Here is a 21,728-nt window from a genome sequence, read left to right on the forward strand (position 1 = left end):
ATCACAGCAGGTTATGAAAAACCTACCTATTCTTAAGGCAATTCTTCCTAAACCACCATTTTATTTACCCTTAAAAATTTTAGTTTACTTTTAATCATTAGACATGTAAGAGATGAAACATGGTATTTTAAGTTACAAACGTAACCCTGGGAGCAAGCACGGAGTGTTACAGAGGTTCAGTGTGAGGAGCCATCTACCCACAGCAGTACCTACCTTAAACAGGGCATATGCTGTCAGTGCATTTCCACTCTGGGAATTTTTCAGAATGTTTACTACGCTGTCAGGTAACCCAATAAGTTCTAGAAAAGGAACGACATTCACTCCTCTAAGAAAGAAACAGAAAGTAATTTATATATACATATAGATAAACTTTTAGGGATAAATATTTTCAAAACATTATCTGAAAACATCAAAACCAAATTCTGTTTAAAAGTCAATCCTGCACCACCAAGCACTCTAATTTCACTCTAAAGGAACAACATGTGCATGAACACCAGCGTCCTGCTGTGTCTCACTGTTCACAGCTTCTGTTCATGGACATCCCTAATTAGCACACTGAGAAAAATAGAATCATTTATCAGAGAAAAATTAATAGCATTAAGTAACCTAAGAGAAATGATCAGAAATGATTCAAATCATTCTCCTGATCTTATAATCTTTAGTTCCTTAGAATGATCCAACTCAAAGTTTAAGACCTAAGATTTTTTACCTCTAAAATTACATGTCAAACTATACTATTATCATAAAAACAAGTGATATTATAACACCACTTACTGTATTATGCAAAAAATAAATGATTCTATGGGTTTCATGAAAACTTCAATTATTCTAAAAAGATGCTTCTATTATCAGACTTAAAAGGCAGGTAAAGAAGCAATTACCATGAATTGCAACAAATTTTTGGAGGGAGGGAAAGAAGGCAGAAAAAGTCTCTAATCCAACTGGTAAGCCCTAATTTCTTTTTAGTTTCCCTAAGTGTCAAGTTTGCCACGCCGGAACACTCGTGCTCTCCCACTGTCTCCCTCATTGCCTGTAGTTTTGCAGACATTGTGAGCCTTCACCTCAAATCACAAGGTTCTTGTTCTGTGCTTCTCCTTCATAAACATAATATAATCATCACAGCCAGGAAACTTAACATGTAGGACAGTATATAGTTAATACAAAAGTACGTTATTTAATGTTAAAATTCCCTGAATTGGGGCTTCCCTGGTGGCGCAGTGGATGAGAGTCCGCCTGCTGATGTAGGGGACATGGGTTCGTGCCCCGGTCTGGGAGGATCCCCACGTGCCATGGAGCGGCTGGGCCCGTGAGCCATGGCCGCTGAGCCTGCGTGTCCGGAGCCTGTGCTCCACAACGGGAGAGGCCCGCGTACCGCAAAAAAAAAAAAAAAAAAAAATTCCCTGAATTGTCCGGTGAGTCCCTTGTCACTATCTTGTCATGTCTTCCAGTTCTTCTCCAGAAGCGCTGCTCAGCACTTTCTGTTGAGGAGGAAGGCAGGACCTCTTTTTTGATGCTGAGATTTTTGAAACTCCCAGGCCAGCTTTGTGGTAGAACAGTCTTTCATTTGGATTTGTCTGATTGTTTCCTCATGATTAAATTTGAGGTAAATGTTTTCAGACAGGAAAGCTGCAGAATTGATTCTATGTCCATCTCAGAGCATCACAACAGGAGCCACACACTCAGTCTGTCCTGTGAGTTTGACCTGGTGTTTGACTTGTGTGAGTTTGACTTGTGGTTAAGGTCGGGTCCACAGGTTGCTCCTCTGTACAAGTACTCTTTCTCTTTGTAATTAAGAAAGGGAACAGCCTGGATCCATTATTATTACAGTAGTAGTAATCTCCTAGTTTATTTTTAATATTAAAAAATAATTTGCTTAACTGGGGAAAAGTTGTCCCTCTCTGATTTCACTATAATACTAGGAGATCAGAGACTAATCTCAATAGATACGGATGATCATCACCAGGAATTACTGGCCATCTATACAAGAGGAAACCAGATAACTGAAGGAAACTTTAAAGAGTTAGATTTAAAAATCAACTACAAGTCCAATCCAGTTTCTTTTATCTCCACCCTCATTTCCTTTTCAAATCTCTTAAACAACAGAACCCCACTGAAGCAAGACTTAGTACTACAAAAATTTAGCGATTCTGTGGATCTAATCAAGTCACTAGGTACAATAACATCCTACCATAACATGCTAATCATCTCTTCTGGTACCCGTACAATTACCAAATTATTTCATTAATCATTTCTTAGTTCAGACTAAACCCTGTATGTAAAATCTACATATTTAACGGCAATCATGCAGGGGGGGAAAAAGACAACATGTGGCTAAATATAAGACCAAACTGAGTGATTTAAAAACACAAAAAAACAACTGGGACTTCCCTGGTGGTCCAGTGGTAAAGAATCTGCCTTACAATGCAGGGGATGCGGGTTCGATCCCTGGTCAGGGAACTAGGATCCCACATGCCACGGGGCAACTAAGCCCATGTGCCACAACTACTGAGTTTGTGCGCCTCAACGTGTAGCCCATGTGCCACAAACTACAGAGCCCACACGCTCTGGAACCCGTGTGCCACAAACTACAGAGCCCACGTGCCCTGGAACCCACACGCCACACCTAAAGAGAAAACCCGCAGGCCACAACTAGAGAGAAGCCCGCACACCACAACGAAGAGCACTCGCACCGCAAGGAAAGATTCCACATGCCTCAACAAAGATCCCATGTGCTCCAACTAAGACCCAACACAGCCAAAAATAAATAAATAAATGAATAATAAATCTAAAAAAAAACTATCATAGGGCTTCCCTGGTGGCGCAGTGGTTGAGAGTCCGCCTGCCGATGCAGGGGACACGGGTTCATGCCCCAGTCCAGGAAGATCCCACATGCCGCAGAGCGGCTGGGCCCATGAGCCATGGCCGCTAAGCCTGCGCGTCCGGAGCCTATGCTCCGCAACGGGAGAGGCCACAACAGTGAGAGGCCCATGTACCGCAAAAAAAAAAAACTATCATAAAAACAAACAATAATGACCAAGATATCTTGCACAAGTATCCTGTGTAAAATAAAGAAGCAACTATCTGGTCCCACTTTTTTCTAAACTATTGATTTGATGACTTAACTTTTAAAAAATAACTTTCATTTCCTTTGGAATTACTAAATATGAAGCATTAATGAGGGTCTGATCCAAATAGTAATATCCACTCTTGTCACAAAAGTTCCCTCAGCCTGACAGAAACCTGTGCTTCACAAACCACCAGCTTTATGGATGTTCCAAATGATGCAAAAGTATATCCACAGTCTGGATGAAGTGCAGTGAAAACCAGTCAGGACTGTGCCTCAAAATGGATCTGTAACTTTAGAAATTTGAGGCCCAAATACAAGGCATCTAAACGTAGAGACAAAACCATCCTCAAAGAGCTTCATTTGACCAAACAGAGAACTTCTTGTTAGAAGATGAAAGATCTCTGCAACTTTTCCAGAGAAGCAACAACAAAGCTTAGTTTAACATAAAATGTATGGACTTCCCTGGTGGTGCAGTGGTTAAGAATCCGCCTGCCAATGCAGGGGACACGGGTTCGAGCCCTGGCCTGGGAAGATCCCACATGCTGCGGACCAACCAAAACTAAGCCCGTGAGCCACAACTACTGAGTCTGCGTTCTAGAGCCCACAAGCCACAACTACTGAGCTCACACGCCACAACTACTGTAGCCCGTGCGCCTAGAGCCCGTGCTCCGCAACAAGAGAAGCCACCACAATGAGAAGCCCGCTCACCGCAAGAAGAGTAGCCCCCGCTCGCCGCAACTAGAGAAACCCTGTGCGCAGCGACAAAGACCCAATGCCGCCAAAAATATAAATTAATTAAAAAATAAATAAATAAATAAAATCTATGAGGACGCACAATTTAGATCTCCCTGAAATAAAATGTTTCAAAAGCCTGAGATCTTCATCACTGTGTTAACTAAATACAGAATGGCATTTTGCTCTGTGGTGCTGAGAGGCAGTAATGCTAGTTGTCCCTCAAGTTACAAACTATGTTTTCCCTTTTCTTTTAATAGTAAGTAGGCAACAAGCAAATAACAGAGAACTTTTTTCAGGTAAAACCAAATAAAATAAACCCAGCCTCTAGTCAGTTGAATTGAAAACCTGTATTTAACACAATCAACTCCAATATCACAATAAAATCATCTCACAGTGAAAGATACACTGCCATTCAAGCATAAACTAATATTTTCTCAGTATCACTTCCCTTAGAACAAATCAACTTTCAATTTCTCAAGCATTAAGGACTTAACAAAACATTAGGGACTGTTCTGGAAAGCAACACATTCTACCTAATATAAGTTAGCTATGTGATGCTGTAACAGAACTGGACCAGTGGTCACGGTGGGGCAGTAGAGCTGGGTCTGGGAACCAAATTTCCATGCTGACAAAGAGCCAAAGGCAGGCGGTGATGGATGAGGTATACGACTTTAAAGTGGACAGTCCCACCACATTTACACACAGGCATTCACAGAAAAAAGAGGGGGAAGGACAAAACCAAGAAAGGTGGACTCCACAGGGGACAGCAGAACGTCACCACAATTGCATCAGTGCAGACACCACCGAAAGCGTCCTAAGTCTAATTAATATTACTAGGTTATTTGAAGGTCTGCTTTTTTGGTTATAGAACTCTTTTACTGAAGGCAAGGAAAAGTAAAAGGAACAAAAGTACTCTTTTTAATAGTCCAAACAAGAATCTCATATTCAATTATTAAAAACTTAGATTTCTCCCCCTGAGGCCAGGAGGCTGAATGCTTATTAAAGGCAACCTAGCAAAGGCAAAAGAAACATGGAAGAAACTCATCATCATCCACAACACCGAATCAGAAAAATCCTAAATGGCTCAAAAAAGAAAATTCAATATGTAGAAAACTATTCATTAAATAGAAGAACTGAATGCCTATGAAATTTTTATTCAAAATGGTACACGATTTTAGGCTCTGTTAAAAAACTAAAGGCAGTTCTGAAGATTTCTATAAATATTTTTATACATGTCCAGAAAATGTCATTAATAAAAAGATAATTCCATAAAATGCACATATAAGAATCTCTGCAAAGAAAGGAATTCTTAAAGAAAATAATGATACATAATGAAGAAGGAAATAACTGAATAACAAGAACTAAATAGAAAGACATGAAAAGAAAAAGAACAGCATCAATTATACAAGGTTAAAAAAAAATCCTTTTATTCAACAGAACTTTTGTAAAGAAACATTTCTAATCCCATGTTTCCCAAGAATAAGAATAGTCTCCATTCCATCATCTTTTAATTTAATAAATAATAAGCTTTTTCCAATGAGTGAGCTTTACATTAAAATATTTAATACCTTACTGTCAAACCATTAAATATAACCCAAAACTGAAAATCAGTGGACTTTTGGAAAGTATAAAATAATTCTAAACCCATTAGAGGAGTTTACAAAAACATCAAAGTGGTCTTCACTGTGCATCTCATTGCCTGCAGGATGGTGAACATACTGTTCATAGGTCACACCCAGGCCACAGCAAGAAAAGCCACACAGCACTCGGGACAGGCACACGCTGGCACACTCAGTTCTGCTGGTGGCAGAAAGAAACTGGAAATCACTGATAATCTGTTTCTACGTGTACTCCTGCTCCTAAAACAGTGTGAATGATACAACTCACTTTAAAAGAAAGGAACAGTAATTAACAAGAAAGGTACATTTAGAAATTCTACGTTTTATAATACCTGGAGGCTAGGACCACTAAATTAACTTTTTAAAAAACATTTACTTTATTGTAGTAAAAAATACCTAACACGAGATATACCCTCTTAACAAGATTTTAAGCAGACAACAAATCAACTTCTGATCAGAACAAAAGACCTTACCTTGACATTCATCAGATGTAACATTAAAGCATAAGTCTGCAATTTGTTCATTTTTGTGTCTACAACAGATACAAGCCAGGCTTTGCAAAATCTTACTAATTTCCAACCAAAACCATACACATGGCAAAATAAGTTATCTTTTCACGCTGATAAACACGGTAAGAAACATATAAGTACAGAACTAACTCACGGTGCTGCCAAATCTCTGGAAACTGTAATTTTATTCCTATGCTATCCTATATGTTGATGGGACACAAGCATAGTGATTAAGGCTTGAAATCAGACTCCGAGTTATTTTGGGAAAAACTAAGTTATTTTGACTTATTCCTGCTTAATCTGTTTTCTCATTAATAAACTGGGAATAATTGCACTACCTGCTTCATATGGTTGCTGTGAGAATTAAATGAGATGATACAGTTATAAAAATTTTAGCATAATACCTGCTGTACACAGTAAGCGAATGTTAGCTACTGTTATTAAAATGTGGAAAACTGCTATGAAAAATAGTCATCCTCTATCAATTGAAGACATTAAAGCATTTAAAAAACTACTTAAAGGCTTTCATTAGTACAATTAAGATTAACATTCTGATAAAACAGGGAAAGGCGCTCAATCAAGCAAAAACTTACTTTATGGCTGCATAATAAAACGTTCCAAACCAAACACCCGAAGTTATTAGATGCACTGGAATCAAAACTTTTCCATATTGTCTAAATGTTTTCTTAAATCGTTGATAAAGACTAATTGATCTGTCTTGTAAAGGATCAGGTTCTTCCTTTTTTTCAGAGGGAGTTCCTGGGGATGTAGCACTGGATGACAGAACCCTCTTGGATAAGATATCCTGCTCCCACTGTTTATGAAGGATCCCTGGTTGGGGTGGGTGAGCAATGAATGGCTTCCTTTCCTTTGCAACACACTGGGCAGCAGGTAAGTGCAGCCATCGTTTCTGAGGGCCCTGTACCCAAACCACTCTGGATTCTGAGGTATACAAAAGTAATGGTCCCTTCATGTTTTGACAGTGTCCCAAAAGACCAGCTTTATCTGGTTCCATGCATGTCCTATGTGCCAGTCGGAATACAGTCTTTGGTACGTTCCATTGCATTTTGAAGAACGGAGATTGATGGATTTCAGCTTCTACAGAGACTAGATTAAAAAAAATTAGATTATACATAGATTTCCATTATAAACCAATCTACTTCAACATATATCATTAACTATTAAGAAGTAAAAGGATAGACATTGTTACCAAATCCACAGAAATTAATGTTAAGGTATATAGTTCTACCATACCAAATTTTAGAATTGCATTAAAACACATCATTTAAATATGATATAGTAAACCAGTCCAACAGACATCATGGACGGTAAGATTTCCGGGCTATTTTACTGCCACAAAAGGCATATTTGTAGGGCTTCTGTCATTCTACAAAGAAGCAGTATAGTATAACAGAAAAATCAGATCTGGAAGCTAAAGAGCTGGGCCCTAATGTTTTGGGGTCATAATTCTATGCAACTGTCTTTTAGATTTGAAGCCTAAACGCACTAGTAAAACAAGGATTACTTCATAGGTTTTTACAGGAATTATATGAAATGTATGATGAAAAGAAGTGCTTCTGTAAACTAACAAGCATCATATAAGTGTTAGTTATTAAAATATTAAGGTCTGATGAACAGTTGACATCAATACCCTTTATTCTATAATGCTTTTAGACTAAATTATATAAAATTGTAAATTACATATGTTATTAACTGGTGAGAACAGACTTTTCCAGATAGCTACAACTTTGTTAAAAGACAGGATAGAAGGGCTTCCCTGGTGGCGCAGTGGTTGAGAGTCCGTCTGCCGATGCAGGGGACACGGGTTCGTGCCCCGGTCCGGGAAGATCCCACATGCCGTGGAGCGGCTAGGCCCGTGAGCCATGGCTGCTGAGCCTGCACGTCCAGAGCCTGTGCTCTGCAATGGGAGAGGCCACAACAGTGAGAGGCCCGCGTACCACAAAAAAAAAAAAAAAAAGACAGGCTAGTATAATTTTTAAAAAACATGGACTTTGAAATAAGATGGGCCCAATTGAGTTAATAGTGGTATTATTTTGAGCAAATTACTTAGCATCTCTAGACACAAAGTTTCCCCACTGGTAAAATAGAATTATTGTATGCATTATTATATAGCAAATCAGCTCCCTTCCCTCAACATCAGGCAGTGCCACGTAACCCCTAATCTTCACCCGCACCTTGCAACAGCTACCTCTCCAATTCTAATACACTGAGAATAGATGATCTTATTTTTTATAAATTGTGTACTTAATAAGAATCACAAGTTTTGAGTTAGCACCTCAGTAAATTAAGCACTCCAACAAATACAGATACACCATCTTACATGAATGTTTGTTACCTGGGATACAAAGCTGTCATTTAAAAACAACTACTAACAAACCGTCTCCTTATAAAATTAATCCCAGACTCATCCCTTCCTAATTAATAATTAACTTAGCTTCTATCAGGCTCTCACAGATGATCCAACAACACAAGGCAAATGGGCTGTGAAATGAAACTGCAAATCTTCCAAAACAAACAGGCTCCCAGGAAGCCTTTAAAGGTGATATTGGAGATGGCTGAATCAAAGCAAAGCCAGTGAAAAGTGACAGAAGACTCAGACCAGTTAATAACCAAAGAGAAAAGCTACAGGGTAATGACATGTGCTTCAAATAAAGAATGATTTAAACACTAAATGACTAAGGCCATTCAGAGAAATGATTAAGTCTGTAATTATTTTTACAAAACTGACTTATTTTTTTGTTGTGAGTCAGACAGTAAGTAAAGGATATCTTACTGTGCTCGCCTACCACCCCTATTTTATCTATAAATCCATGCCATGCCTACGCCAAGAGGAAAAAACACCAACTAGTTATTTATTCTAAGAATTAGCTCAGTTGGAATTATAACCTAAAATCTGTCAAATATAAAAATTCATTTAGAAACTTTTACTATGAATTTTTTGGTCTCTATTTTAGATGAATTTATTTTGAGGCTTTTCTCCAGCACCATTCATTACCTTTGAATGATTCCTGTCCCTGGCGTTAGTACAGGTGTTTTCTGAACAGAAGGCTTTCTTTTTTCTCTTTTAAACTTATTTCCTTTACAGGGCAGTTTCCCAGGAGGTGAAGTTCCCAGAAGTCTAACTTTCAGATAACTGGATTATTATGTGTTTGTGTTAGTGAATAAAAAGAAAAAGGATTTTTTTAAAAGGCTCTTTCCAAGCTTCCAGTTTGCATCCTTTCCCCCGGTTTCAAATATTCCCCTCCCATTTTTAAAAACATCTTTATTGATATAATTCACATAATATACAAGTCACTTATTCAAGGTGTAAAATTCACTGATTTTTAGTATATTCACAGTTGTGCAACCATCGCCACAATCTAAATTTAGAACATTTTCATCACCCCCAAAAGAAACTCCAAATCTATTGCAGTCACTGCCCATTCCCTCACCCTCCCAGTCCCAGGCAACCACTAGTGTACTTTCTGTCTCTACACTTGTCTATTCTGGACACTTCGTATAAATGGAATCACACTATGTTATCTTTTGTTCCGAATCATGGGGAGCTGGGGATGTTGTGGGGGGAGTGGAGGTGGTTTGAAAATAGATTCCTGGACTCTCTTAGACCCAATAAATCAGAATGTCCTGCAGTCAAGTCACACCTGACAATATGAACTTAAGAACCATTTCTCTAAGCCCATCAAATGGCTTCAGTGCCAGATGCAGCATGGCAGCAAAAATACCATCCATCATCACCATCATCATCATAATGGTAAGATGTTTTTGATTTTGAGCCCTTACTATGTGGTTGGTGCTTTACAAACATTTTACACGTATTAACTCGTTTTATTTTTGTAACAACCCTATGACGGAGGGACTACTGTCATCACTTTACATTTGAGGACACTGAACCAATAGCTTGCCCAATGTCACTCAACTGCTGAGTGGAGGAGCTGGGATTCAAACCCAGTTTAATCCCAGGCCCATACATACTGGGTCACTAAGCTAACATGGCCACTTCTAGAAGGAAGAGACAGTGCCAATTTTCAGCAAACCAAGTCATATAAGACACATGGTCAAAGCTCTCTAAGGAAACACAGGGCCCAAAAAATGAGTCAAATTTTACATTAAAAACTAAAATTAAATCAATTTAAATTTAAATGGGTGGGTGATGGCTAGACTCCCAAAGGTATCCAATCACAATACTGGTGACATACACATTAAGACTCATGCGATTTCAAGGAACAAACCTACTTCAGATGAGTGCAAATAAAAGTAGAGGGCAGGGGCTTCCCTGGTCGCGCAGTGGTTGAGAGTCCGCCTGCCAATGCAGGGGACACGGGTTTGTGCCCCGGTCCAGGAAGATCCCACATCCACAGAGCAGCTGGGCTCGTGAGCCATGGCCGCTGAGCCTGCGCGTCCGGAGCCTGTGCTCTGCAACAGGAGAGGCCACAACAGTGAGAGGCCCGCGTACCGCAAAAAAGAAAAAAAAAAAAAAAAAAAAGTAGAGGGCAGGCAGAGACTGAATAGTATATTCAATATTCTGGAGTGAACAGGCTTCAGGAACATAAAATGACAAAGTAGAAATTTTCTTGTCTCACAGTCAGCACCTGTGTATAATGGCCTCAGCTCGCTGGCAGCTTCCATTTCTTGATTTTACTAGTCTGCTCATATTTTCAATTAAAGATAAAAGTTTCTGGTTACTGGCCAATAACGGTGGCGCCATTCCTCTTAAGCCCTACCCAGATCAAGTCAGCTATATCTGGACAGGTGAATGAGTGGGCCTGAAGAAATTGTGAACTAACAGGCACCTAAAATATTTCTGATACACAGGGAGAATCTGGAGAACTTAATCTTGAATTTCTTCCAGTGAAATACAGTAATTCCAGTAATAAATATTTAAATCATGAGACTTAGCTTATTTCCTACAGAACGGTGACACGTTATTTTCCTGCTCCAGCAGCATGAAACTTTCATGTCTAGAGATGAGGGCACTGTTCTGAATTGCTTAGAATAATTTCTAAGTAAAGCCTGGTTCTTTTAATGACCTACTTAATTTTAGTAAGCAGGCTATAGCATCTAACTTAAAATGGAAAGCTTGGAATCTGAGAGGTCAGACTGCCTGGGTTCAAATTCTGAAAACCTTATTTATAAACTATGTAACCTTTGGACAAGTTTATCAGCCTCCCTATGCCTCGGTTTCCAATTTGTAAAATGGAGTTAATAATAGAACCTACTTCATAGGGTTGTTGTAAGGATAAAATGAATGAATACATGTAAAAGGTTTAGAAAATACCTAGCATGCAGCAAGTGCTCAGAAAATGTTACAAGTTATTATTATAAGTAAGCAAAATAGCCTATTGCCCTTATTTGCAGTGGTAAAGCCTGAGGATCAGTGCTTGAGCCAAAAGGAGGTTCTATAGGATAAACAGTTGCTTAGGATGGGTCTGGCCCAAAATTTAAAATTTATATGAAACTGTAACTAATCAATTCTCTAATACCTAACCTTTCAGAGACAGGGCTCAGGACCAGGCATGAGGAAGCAGTAACACACATGTCTGAAAGTCAGGAGCCTCTCATGTAGTCCTGAGGCAGAGCAAAGTAGAGTGAAGACACAGTGGTCAAGAGTAAAGGCATAGGGGCTTCCCTGGTGGTACAGTGGTTAAGAACCTGCCTGCCAATGCAGGGGACATGGGTTCGAGCCCTGGTCCAGGAAGATCCCACGTGCCGCGGAGCAACTAAGCCCGTGCACCAAAACTACTGAGCCTGCGCTCTACAGCCTGCGAACCACAGCTACCGAGCCTGTGTGCCGTAACTACTGAAGCCCATGCACCTAGAGCCCGTGCTCTGCAAAAAGAGAAGCCACCACAATGAGAAGCCCACGCACCGCAACAAAGAGTAGCCCCTACTCGCCGCAACTAGAGAGAGCCCGCATGCAGCAACGAAGACCCAACACAGCCAAAAATAAATAATTTTTTTAAAAAAGAAGAAAGGCATAAGGAAGCAGTGGGAACCATGAGGGGGAGGGGGAGGGGGAGGGGGAGGGGGAGGGGGAGGGGGAGGGGGAGGGGGAGGGGGAGGGAGAGGGAGAGGGAGAGGGATGGGGAGAGGGAGAGGGGAGCTGAGTTAAAGGAATGAAGGGGAGGGTAGATGGACTGGAAACAAATGCCAGTGAGAAAGCACAAATATTAGAGTGCTGTTGGGATTCTAGGGCCACTATATCCTGAAATTGCAGTTCCATAAGGCCAAATGAGTTAGTTTATGAGACTCCTTTCCTCCCTCTATATCCTTACCATACCCATACTGCTCAAGGTTATATGAGCATGTTTCTGTTCCTCACACCTGGAAGCCTAAAACATTCAAGCAGCACTAGAAATACAATAGCTGCAAAAATTAACTAATTTATACTCTGTTCTTACATAAGAAATAAAAAAACAATGACTAAAAAGTTAGAGTTGAAGCAACAAATTTCAATAGCAGAAGCTGGTTGTCTATTATGTGAATTCAAAGTAACTCTTTTGTCAAACAAATTCTTATTTGGAAGTCCAACAAAGGAAATAGCTAGAAGCAAAGTTGCTCAGATTAAAGCAGGAGTGAGAGGAATGGAGCCTCTGGTTTGCCCCCACCTCCTGCAGCTCACAGGGCACAGCCACAGAAGCCCTAACAGTGAAAACAAAATCTCTGTGAATGTTGGTCCTACTTTGCCTAATTGCCAGTTTCCCACCAGTCACAACATAGGCACTTATTCCTACTGAAGCTCCTGAGCTCCACAGGCTAGATAAGAAACTCCAAGGAAAATTGAACCGATATTGGAATTTTCTTGGGGCCTGCCCACTAGCAGGACAACACAAGCTTTGCGACACCCCAGACCCCATACCCAACCGTGTCAGGAACCAGCCCCATCCACCAGCTATCTGACACTAGCTCAGAGACCCCTGGGCCCTGCAACCAGATTCCAGGACCTGGCTCTGTCTGCCAATAGGCTGGCACTAACCCCAGGACCTACCTTCACCCACTAGTGGGTGAGCAGCAGCCCCAGAGTCTCCTGGACCCTGACTCCGCTCACCAGTGAGCCAGCCCTTGCCCCAGGGCCCCCTGGGTTCTGCCGTCAGCCACCTTGTGACCTGGTCCTGCCAACCAGTGGCCAGCAGCCTCCACACAAGGCAGGGCCTGGCAACCAACCAGACCAGGGGCCAACCAAGCCTACCAGACTGCCCACATAGCCCACTACAACAGAAGGACCCATGCAGCCCTCATAGGGGGAAGCCCTAGAAAGCTAGGGTGATGAAAGGGAAGTGCACTGCTGGGACACATTGGATGACTCCTACAAAAGGCCACTTCTCCAAGGTCAGGAATGTAACTAACTTATCAGTTATGTTACAACAAAAACAGCAACTTAGGCAAAATGAGGCAAGAGAGGAACACATACCAAATGAAGGAACAAGATAAAACCCCAGAAGAAGAACTAAAAGTGGAGACAGGTAATCTACTTGATAAAGAGTTAGGACAGACAGACTTCCGGGAAGATGGCGGAAGAGTAAGACTCAGAGATCACCTTCCTCCCCACAGATACACCAGAAATACATCTACGCGTGGAACAACTCCTACGGAGCACCTACTGAACGCTGGCAGAAGACCTCAGACCTCCCAAAAGGCAAGGAACCCCCCACGTACCTGGTTATGGCAAAAGAAAAAAATAAACAGAGACAAAAGGATAGGGACGGGTCCTGCACCAGCGGGAGGGAGCTGTGAAGGAGGAAATGTGTCCACACACTAGGAAGCCCCTTCGCGGGCGGAGACTGCGGGTGGCGGAGTGGGGGAGCTTCGTTGGCGGAGACTGCGGGTGACGGAGTGGGGGAGCTTCGGAGCCGCGGAGGAGAGCACAGCAACAGGGGTGCGGAGGGCAAAGCGGAGAGATTCCAGCACAGAGGATCGGGGCCGACCGGCACTCACCGGCACTCACCAGAGGCTTGTCTGCTCGCCGGACGGGGCGGGCGGGGCTGGGAGCTGAGGCTCCGGCTTCTGTGGGAGCAACGGGAGAGGACTGAGGTTGGCGGCGTGAACACAGCCTGCAGGGCGTTAGTGCACCGCGGCTAGCCGGGAGGGAGTCTGGGGAAAAGTCTGGACCTGCCGAAGAGGCAAGAGACTTTTTCTTCCCTCTTTGTTTCCTGGTGCACGAGGAGAGGGGATTAAGAACGCTGCTTAAGAGAGGTCCAGAGACGGGCGCGAGCCGCGGCTAAAAGTGCGGAGCCCAGAGACAGACATGAGACGCTAAGGCCGCTGCTGCCGCCACCAAGAAGCCTGTGTGCGAACACAGGTCACTATCCACACCCCCTTCCGGGGAGCCTGTGGCAGCCCGCCACTGCCAGGGTCCCGGGATCCAGGGACAACTCCCCCGGGAGAACGCACGGCGCGCCTCAGGCTAGCAATGTCCTGCCGGCCTCTGCCGCCGCAGGCCCGCCCTGCACTCCAAGACCCTCCCCCACCCCCCCACCCCCCCCACCCCCCCCACCCCCCCCCACCCCCCCACCCCCCCCACCCCCGCCTGAGGGAGCCAGACCGTCCGAATCAGCGGGCTCCTTTAACCCCGTCCTGTCTGAGCAAAGAACAGACGCCCTCCGGCAACCTACACGCACAGGCGGGGCCAAATCCAAAGCTGAGCCCCTGGGAGCTGTGAGAACAAAGAAGAGAAAGGGAAATCTCTCCCAGCAGCCTCAGAAGCAGCGGATTAAAGCTCCACAATCAACTTGATGTACCCTGCATCTGTGGAATACATGAATAGACAACGAATCATCCCAAATTAAGGAGCGCTGTGGATGAAAAGCTCTTGGTGCTGCAGCCAGGAGTTAGTGCTGTGCCTCTGAGGTGGGAGAGCCAACTTCAGGACACTGGTCCACAAGAGGCCTCCCAGCTGCACATAATATCAAACGGCGAAAATCTCCCAGAGATCTCCATCTCAACGCCAGCACCCAGCTTCACTCAACGACCAGCAAGCTACAGTGCTGGACATCCTATGCCAAACAACTAGCAAGACAGGAACACAACCCCACCCATTAGCAGAGAGGCTGCCCAAAATCATAGTAAGTCTACAGACACCCCAAAACACACCACGACACGTGAACCTGCCCACCAGAGAGACAAGATCCAGCCTCATCCACCAGAACACAGGCACTAGTACCCTCCACCAGGAAGCCTACACAACCCACTGAACCAACCTTAGCCACTGGGGACAGACACAAAAAACAACAGGAACTACGAACCTTCAGCCTGCAAAAAGGAGACCCCAAACACAGTAAGATAAGCAAAATGAAAAGACAGAAAAACACACAGCAGATGAAGGAGCAAGATAAAAACCCACCAGACCTAACAAATGAAGAGGAAATAGGCAGTCTACCTGAAAAAGAATTCAGAATAATGATAGTAAAGATGATCCAAAATCTTGGAAACAGAATAGACAAAATGCAAGAATCAGTTAACAAGGACCTAGAAGAACTAAAGATGAAACAAGTAATGATGAACAACACAATAAATGAAATGAAAAATACTCTAGATGGGATCAATAGCAGAATAACTGAGGCAGAAGAACGGATAAGTGACCTGGAAGATAAAATAGTGGAAATAACTACTGCAGAGCAGAATAAAGAAAAAAGAATGAAAAGAACTGAGGACAGTCTCAGAGACCTCTGGGACAACATTAAACGCACCAACATTCGAATTATAGGGGTTCCAGAAGAAGAAGAGAAAAAGAAAGGGACTGAGAAAATATTTGAAGAGATTATAGTTGAAAACTTCCCTAATATGGGAAAGGAAATAGTTAATCAAGTCCAGGAAGCACAGAGAGTCCCATACAGGATAAATCCAAGGAGAAATATGCCAAGACACATATTAATCAAACTGTCAAAAATTAAATACAAAGAAAACATATTAAAAGCAGCAAGGGAAAAACAACAAATAACACACAAGGGAATCCCCATAAGGTTAACAACTGATCTTTCAGCAGAAACTCTGCAAGCCAGAAGGGAGTGGCAGGACATATTTAAAGTGATGAAGGAGAAAAACCTGCAACCAAGATTACTCTACCCAGCAAGGATCTCATTCAGATTTGATGGAGAAATTAAAACCTTTACAGACAAGCAAAAGCTGAGAGAGTTCAGCACCACCAAACCAGCTCTACAACAACTGCTAAAGGAACTTCTCTAGGCAAGAAATACAAAAGAAGGAAAAGACCTACAATAACGAACCCAAAACAATTAAGAAAATGGGAATGGGAACACACATATCGATAATTACCTTAAATGTAAATGGACTAAATGCTCCCATCAAAAGACACAGATTGGCTGAATGGATACAAAAACAAGACGCATATATTTGCTGTCTACAAGAGACCCACTTCAGACCTAGAGACACATACAGACTGAAAGTAAGGGGATGGAAAAAGGTATTTCATGCAAATGGAAACCAAAAGAAAGCTGGAGTAGCAATTCTCATATCAGACAAAATAGACTTTAAAACAAAGACTATTAGAAGAGACAAAGAAGGACACTACATAATGATCAAGGGATCGATCCAAGAAGAAGATATAACAATTGTAAATATTTATGCACCCAACATAGGAGCACCTCAATAAATAAGGCAAATACTGACAGCCATAAAAGGGGAAATCGACAGTAACACATTCATAGTAGGAGACTTTAACACCCCACTTTCACCAATGGACAGATCATCCAAAATGAAAATAAATAAGGAAACACAAGCTTTAAATGATACATTAAACGAGATGGACTTAATTGATATTTATAGGACATTCCATCCAAAAACAACAGAATACACATTTTTCTCAAGTGCTCATGGAACATTCTCCAGGATAGATCATATCTTGGGTCACAAATCAAGCCTTGGTAAATTTAAGAAAATTCAAATTGTATCAAGTATCTTTTCTGACCACAACGCTATGAGACTAGATATCAATTACAGGAAAAGATCTGTAAAAAATACAAACACATGGAGGCTAAACAATACACTACTTAATAACGAAGTGATCACTGAAGAAATCAAAGAGGAAATCAAAAAATACCTAGAAACAAATGACAATGGAGACACGACGACTCAAAATCTATGGGATGCAGCAAAAGCAGTTCTAAGAGGGAAGTTTATAGCAATACAATCCTACCTTAAGAAACAGGAAACATCTCGAATAAAAAACCTAACCTTGCACCTAAAGCAATTAGAGAAAGAAGAACAAAAAAACCCCAAAGTTAGCAGAAGGAAAGAAATCATAAAAATCAGATCAGAAATAAATGAAAAAGAAATGAAGGAAACGATAGCAAAGATCAATAAAACTAAAAGCTGGTTCTTTGAAAGGATAAACAAAATTGATAAACCATTAGCCAGACTCATCAAGAAAAAAAGGGAGAAGACTCAAATCAATAGAATTAGAAATGAAAAAGGAAAAGTAACAACTGACATTGCAGAAATACAAAAGATCATGAGAGATTACTACAAGCAACTCTATGCCAATAAAATGGACAACCTGGAAGAAATGGACAAATTCTTAGAAAGGCACAACCTGCCAAGACTGAATCAGGAAGAAATAGAAAATATGAACAGACCAATCACAAGCACTGAAATTGAAGCTGTGATTAAAAATCTTCCAACAAGCAAAAGCCCAGGACCAGATGGCTTCACAGGCGAATTCTATCAAACATTTAGAGAAGAGCTATCACCTATCCTTCTCAAACTCTTCCAAAATATAGCAGAGGGAGGAACACTCCCCAACTCATTCTACAAGGCCACCATCACCCTGACACCAAAACCAGACAAAGATGTCACAAAGAAAACTACAGGCCAATATCACTGATGAACAGAGATGCAAAAATCCTCAACAAAATTCTAGCAAACAGAATCCAACAGCACATTAAACGGATCATACACCATGATCAAGTGGGGTTTATTCCAGGAATGCAAGGATTCTTCAATATACGCAAATCAATCAACGTGATACACCATATTAACAAACTGAAGGAGAAAAACCATGATCATCTCAATAGATGCAGAGAAAGCTTTTGACAAAATTCAACACCCATTTATGATAAAAACCCTGCAGAAAGTAGGCATAGAGGGAACTTTCCTCAACATAATAAAGGCCATATATGACAAACCCACAGCCAACATCATCCTCAATGGTGAAAAACTGAAAGCATTTCCACTAAGATCAGGAACAAGACAAGGTTGCCCACTCTCACCACTCTTATTCAACATAGTTTTGGAAGTTTTAGCCACAGCAATCAGAGAAGAAAAGGAAATAAGAGGAATCCAAATCGGAAAAGAAGAAGTAAAGCTGTCACTATTTGCAGATGACATGATACTATACATAGAGAATCCTAAAGATGCTACCAGAAAACTACTAGAGCTAATCAATGAATTTGGTAAAGTTGCAGGATACAAAATTAATGCACAGAAATCTCTGGCATTCCTATGCACTAAGGATGAAAAATCTGAAAGTGAAATCAAGAAAACACTCCCATTTACCATTGCAACAAAAAGAATAAAATATCTAGGAATAAACCTACCTAAGGAGACAAAAGACCTCTATGCAGAAAATTATAAGACACTGATGAAAGAAATTAAAGATGATACAAATAGATGGAGAGATATACCATGTTCTTGGATTGGAAGAATCAACATTGTGAAAATGACTCTACTACCCAAAGCAATCTACAGATTCAATGCAATCCCTATCAAACTACCACTGGCATTTTTCACAGAATTAGAACAAAAAATTTCACAATTTGTATGGAAACACAAAAGACCCCGAATAGCCAAAGCAATCTTGAGAACGAAAAACGGAGCTGGAGGAATCAGGCTCCCTGACTTCAGACTATACTACAAAGCTACAGTAATCAAGAGAGTATGGTACTGGCACAAAAACAGAAATATATATCAATGGAACAGGATAGAAAGCCCAGAGATAAACCCACGCACATATGGTCACCTTATCTTTGATAAAGGAGGCAGGAATGTACAGTGGAGAAAGGACAGCCTCTTCAATAAGTGGTGCTGGGAAAACTGGACAGCTACATGTAAAAGTATGAGATTAGATCACTCCCTAACACCATACACAAAAATAAGCTCAAAATGGATTAAAGACCTAAATGTAAGGCCAGAAACTATCAAACTCTTAGAGGAAAACATAGGCAGGACACTCTATGACATAAATCACAGCAAGGTCCTTTTTGACCCACCTCCTAGAGAAATGGAAATAAAAACAAAAGTAAACAAATGGGACCTAATGAAACTTCAAAGCTTTTGCGCAGCAAAGGAAACCATAAAGAAGGCCAAAGACAACCCTCAGAATGAGAGAAAATATTTGCAAATGAAGCAACTGACAAAGGATTAATCTCCAAAATTTATAAGCAGCTCATGCAGCTTAATAACAAAAACAACAAACAACCCAATCCAAAAATGGGCAGAAGACCTAAATAGACATTTCTCCAAAGAAGATATACAGATTGCCAACAAACACATGAAAGAATGCTCAACATCACTAATCATTAGAGAAATGCAAATCAAAACTACAATGAGATATCATCTCACACCAGTCAGAATGGCCATCATCAAAAAGTCTAGAAACAATAAATGCTGGAGAGGGTGTGGAGAAAAGGGAACCCTCTTACACTGTTGGTGGGAATGTAAATTGATACAGCCACTGTGGAGAACAGTATGGAGGTTCCTTAAAAAACTACAAATAGAACTACCATATGACCCAGCAATCCCACTACTGGGCATATACCCTGAGAAAACCATAATTTAAAAAGAGTCATGTACCAAAATGTTCATTGCAGCTCTATTTACAATAGCCCAGAGATGGAAACAACCTAAGTGTCCATCATCGGATGAATGGATAAAGAAGATGTGGCACATATATACAATGGAATATTACTCAGCCATAAAGAGAAACGAAATTGAGCTATTTGTAATGAGGTGGATAGACCTAGAGTCTGTCATACAGAGTGAAGTAAGTCAGAAAGAGAGAGACAAATACCGTATGCTAACATATATATGGAATTTAAGAAAAAAAAATGTCATGAAAAACCTAGGGGTGAAACAGGAATAAAGACACAGACTTACTAGAGAATGGACTTGAGGCTATGGGGAGGGGGAAGGGTAAACGGTGACAAAGCGAGAGAGAGGCATGGACATATATACACTACCAAACGTAAGGCAGATAGCTAGTGGGAAGCAGCCGCATAGCACAGGGAGATCAGCTTGGTGCTTTGTGACCACCTGGAGGGGTGGGATAGGGAGGGTGGGAGGGAGGGAGACGCAAGCGGGAAGAGATATGGGAACATATGTATATATATAACTGATTCATTTTGTTGTGAAGCTGAAACTAACATACCATTGTAAAGCAATTATACTCCAATAAAGATGTTAAAATGAAAGAAAAAAGTTAGGACAGTTATCATAAAGATGATCAAATAACTCAGGAGAAGAATGGATGCACAGAGAGATAAGTTAGAAGCTTTAAAAAAGAATTAGAAAATATAAAGAACAACCAAACAGAAATGAAGAATACAATAACTGAAATGAAAAATACGCTAGAAGGAATCAACAGTGTACTTAGTGATACAGAGGCATAGATCAGCAAGCTGGAAGACAGAGTAGTGGAAATCACTGTTCTGAACAGGAAATAGAAAAAAACAATGAAAAGAAATGAGAGCAGTTTAAGAGACCTCTGGGACATCAAGTGGACTAATATTCACATTATTGGGGTCCCAGAAGGAGAAGACAGAGAGAAAGGGGATGAGAACATACCTAAGGAGGTAAAAGACCTGTACTTGAACACTGATGAAAGAAACTGAAGATGACACAAACAAATGGAAAGACATACCATGTTCATAGATTGGAAAAATATTTTTAAAATGACCATACTACCCAAGGCGATCTTCAGATTCAATGCAATCTCTATCAAAATACCAAGGGCATTTTTCACAGAAATAGAAAAAATAATTTCAATATTTGTATGGAAACACAAAAGACCCCCAAATAGCCAAAACAATCTTGAGAAAGAACAGAGCTGGAGGAATCAGTCCCTGACTTCAGACTACAATAATCAATCAGTATGGTACTGGCACAAAAAGAGACACATAGATCAGTGGAAAAAAATAGAGAGCCCAGAAATAAACCCCTGCACTTATGGTCAATTAATCTACAACAAAGAAGGCAAGAATATACAATGGAAAAAAGAGTCTCTTTAGTAAGTGGTGCTGGAAAACTGGACAGCTACATGTAAAAAAATTAGAACATTCTCTAACATCATATACAAAAATAAACTCAAAATGCATTAAATACCCAAATGTAAGACCAGATAGTATAAAACTCTTAGAGGAAAACACAGGCAGAACACTCTTTGACATAAATTGCAGCATTATTTTTTTGGCCCCATCTCCTAAAGCACAGGAAATAAAAGCAAAATAAACAAATGGGACCTAATTAAACTTAAAGCTTTTGCACAGCGAAGGAAACCATCGGTAAAATGAACAAGACAACCTCCTGAATGGGAGAAAATATTTGCAAATGATGTGACCGATAAGGAGTTATATCCAAAATATATAAATAGCTCATAAAACTCAGTATCAAACAACAACAAAAACTACCACAACCCAATTACAAAATGGGCACAAGACCTGAATAGACATTTTTCCAAAGACATACAGATGGCCAACAGGCACATGAAAAGATGCTCAACACTGTTAATCATCACAGAAATGCACAAAGGTTGGCGAGGATATGGAGAAA

At 40.9% G+C, this 21,728-nt stretch overlaps 1 protein-coding gene across 8 annotated transcripts in view; it reads right to left on the reverse strand.

Annotated features, from left to right (window-relative positions):
* FAM210A (family with sequence similarity 210 member A) overlaps positions 1–21,728 on the reverse strand; it is a 49,754-nt gene that overhangs the window by 17,603 nt on the left and 10,423 nt on the right. For 2 of the 8 annotated variants that reach the window (XR_013831446.1, XR_013831447.1), the window contains exons 1-4: positions 13,894–14,296; positions 10,185–10,364; positions 6,524–9,084; positions 214–325 (exon numbers count right to left, since the gene is read on the reverse strand). Coding sequence is in view for 6 of the 8 variants with exons in the window: in XM_079943556.1 (XP_079799682.1) it covers positions 214–325; positions 6,524–7,065 (654 nt within the window). In the remaining 2 variants the exon portion in view is untranslated. Of the gene's footprint in view, positions 1–213; positions 326–6,523; positions 9,884–10,184; positions 10,365–13,893; positions 14,297–21,728 lie in introns of those variants that run through there. The other 6 variants (XM_079943558.1, XM_079943561.1, XM_079943556.1 and 3 more) reach the window with 5 other exon arrangements.

Source organism: Stenella coeruleoalba (genome assembly GCF_951394435.1).
Source record: "Stenella coeruleoalba genome assembly, chromosome: 14".
NCBI classification, from domain to species: domain Eukaryota; kingdom Metazoa; phylum Chordata; class Mammalia; order Artiodactyla; family Delphinidae; genus Stenella; species Stenella coeruleoalba.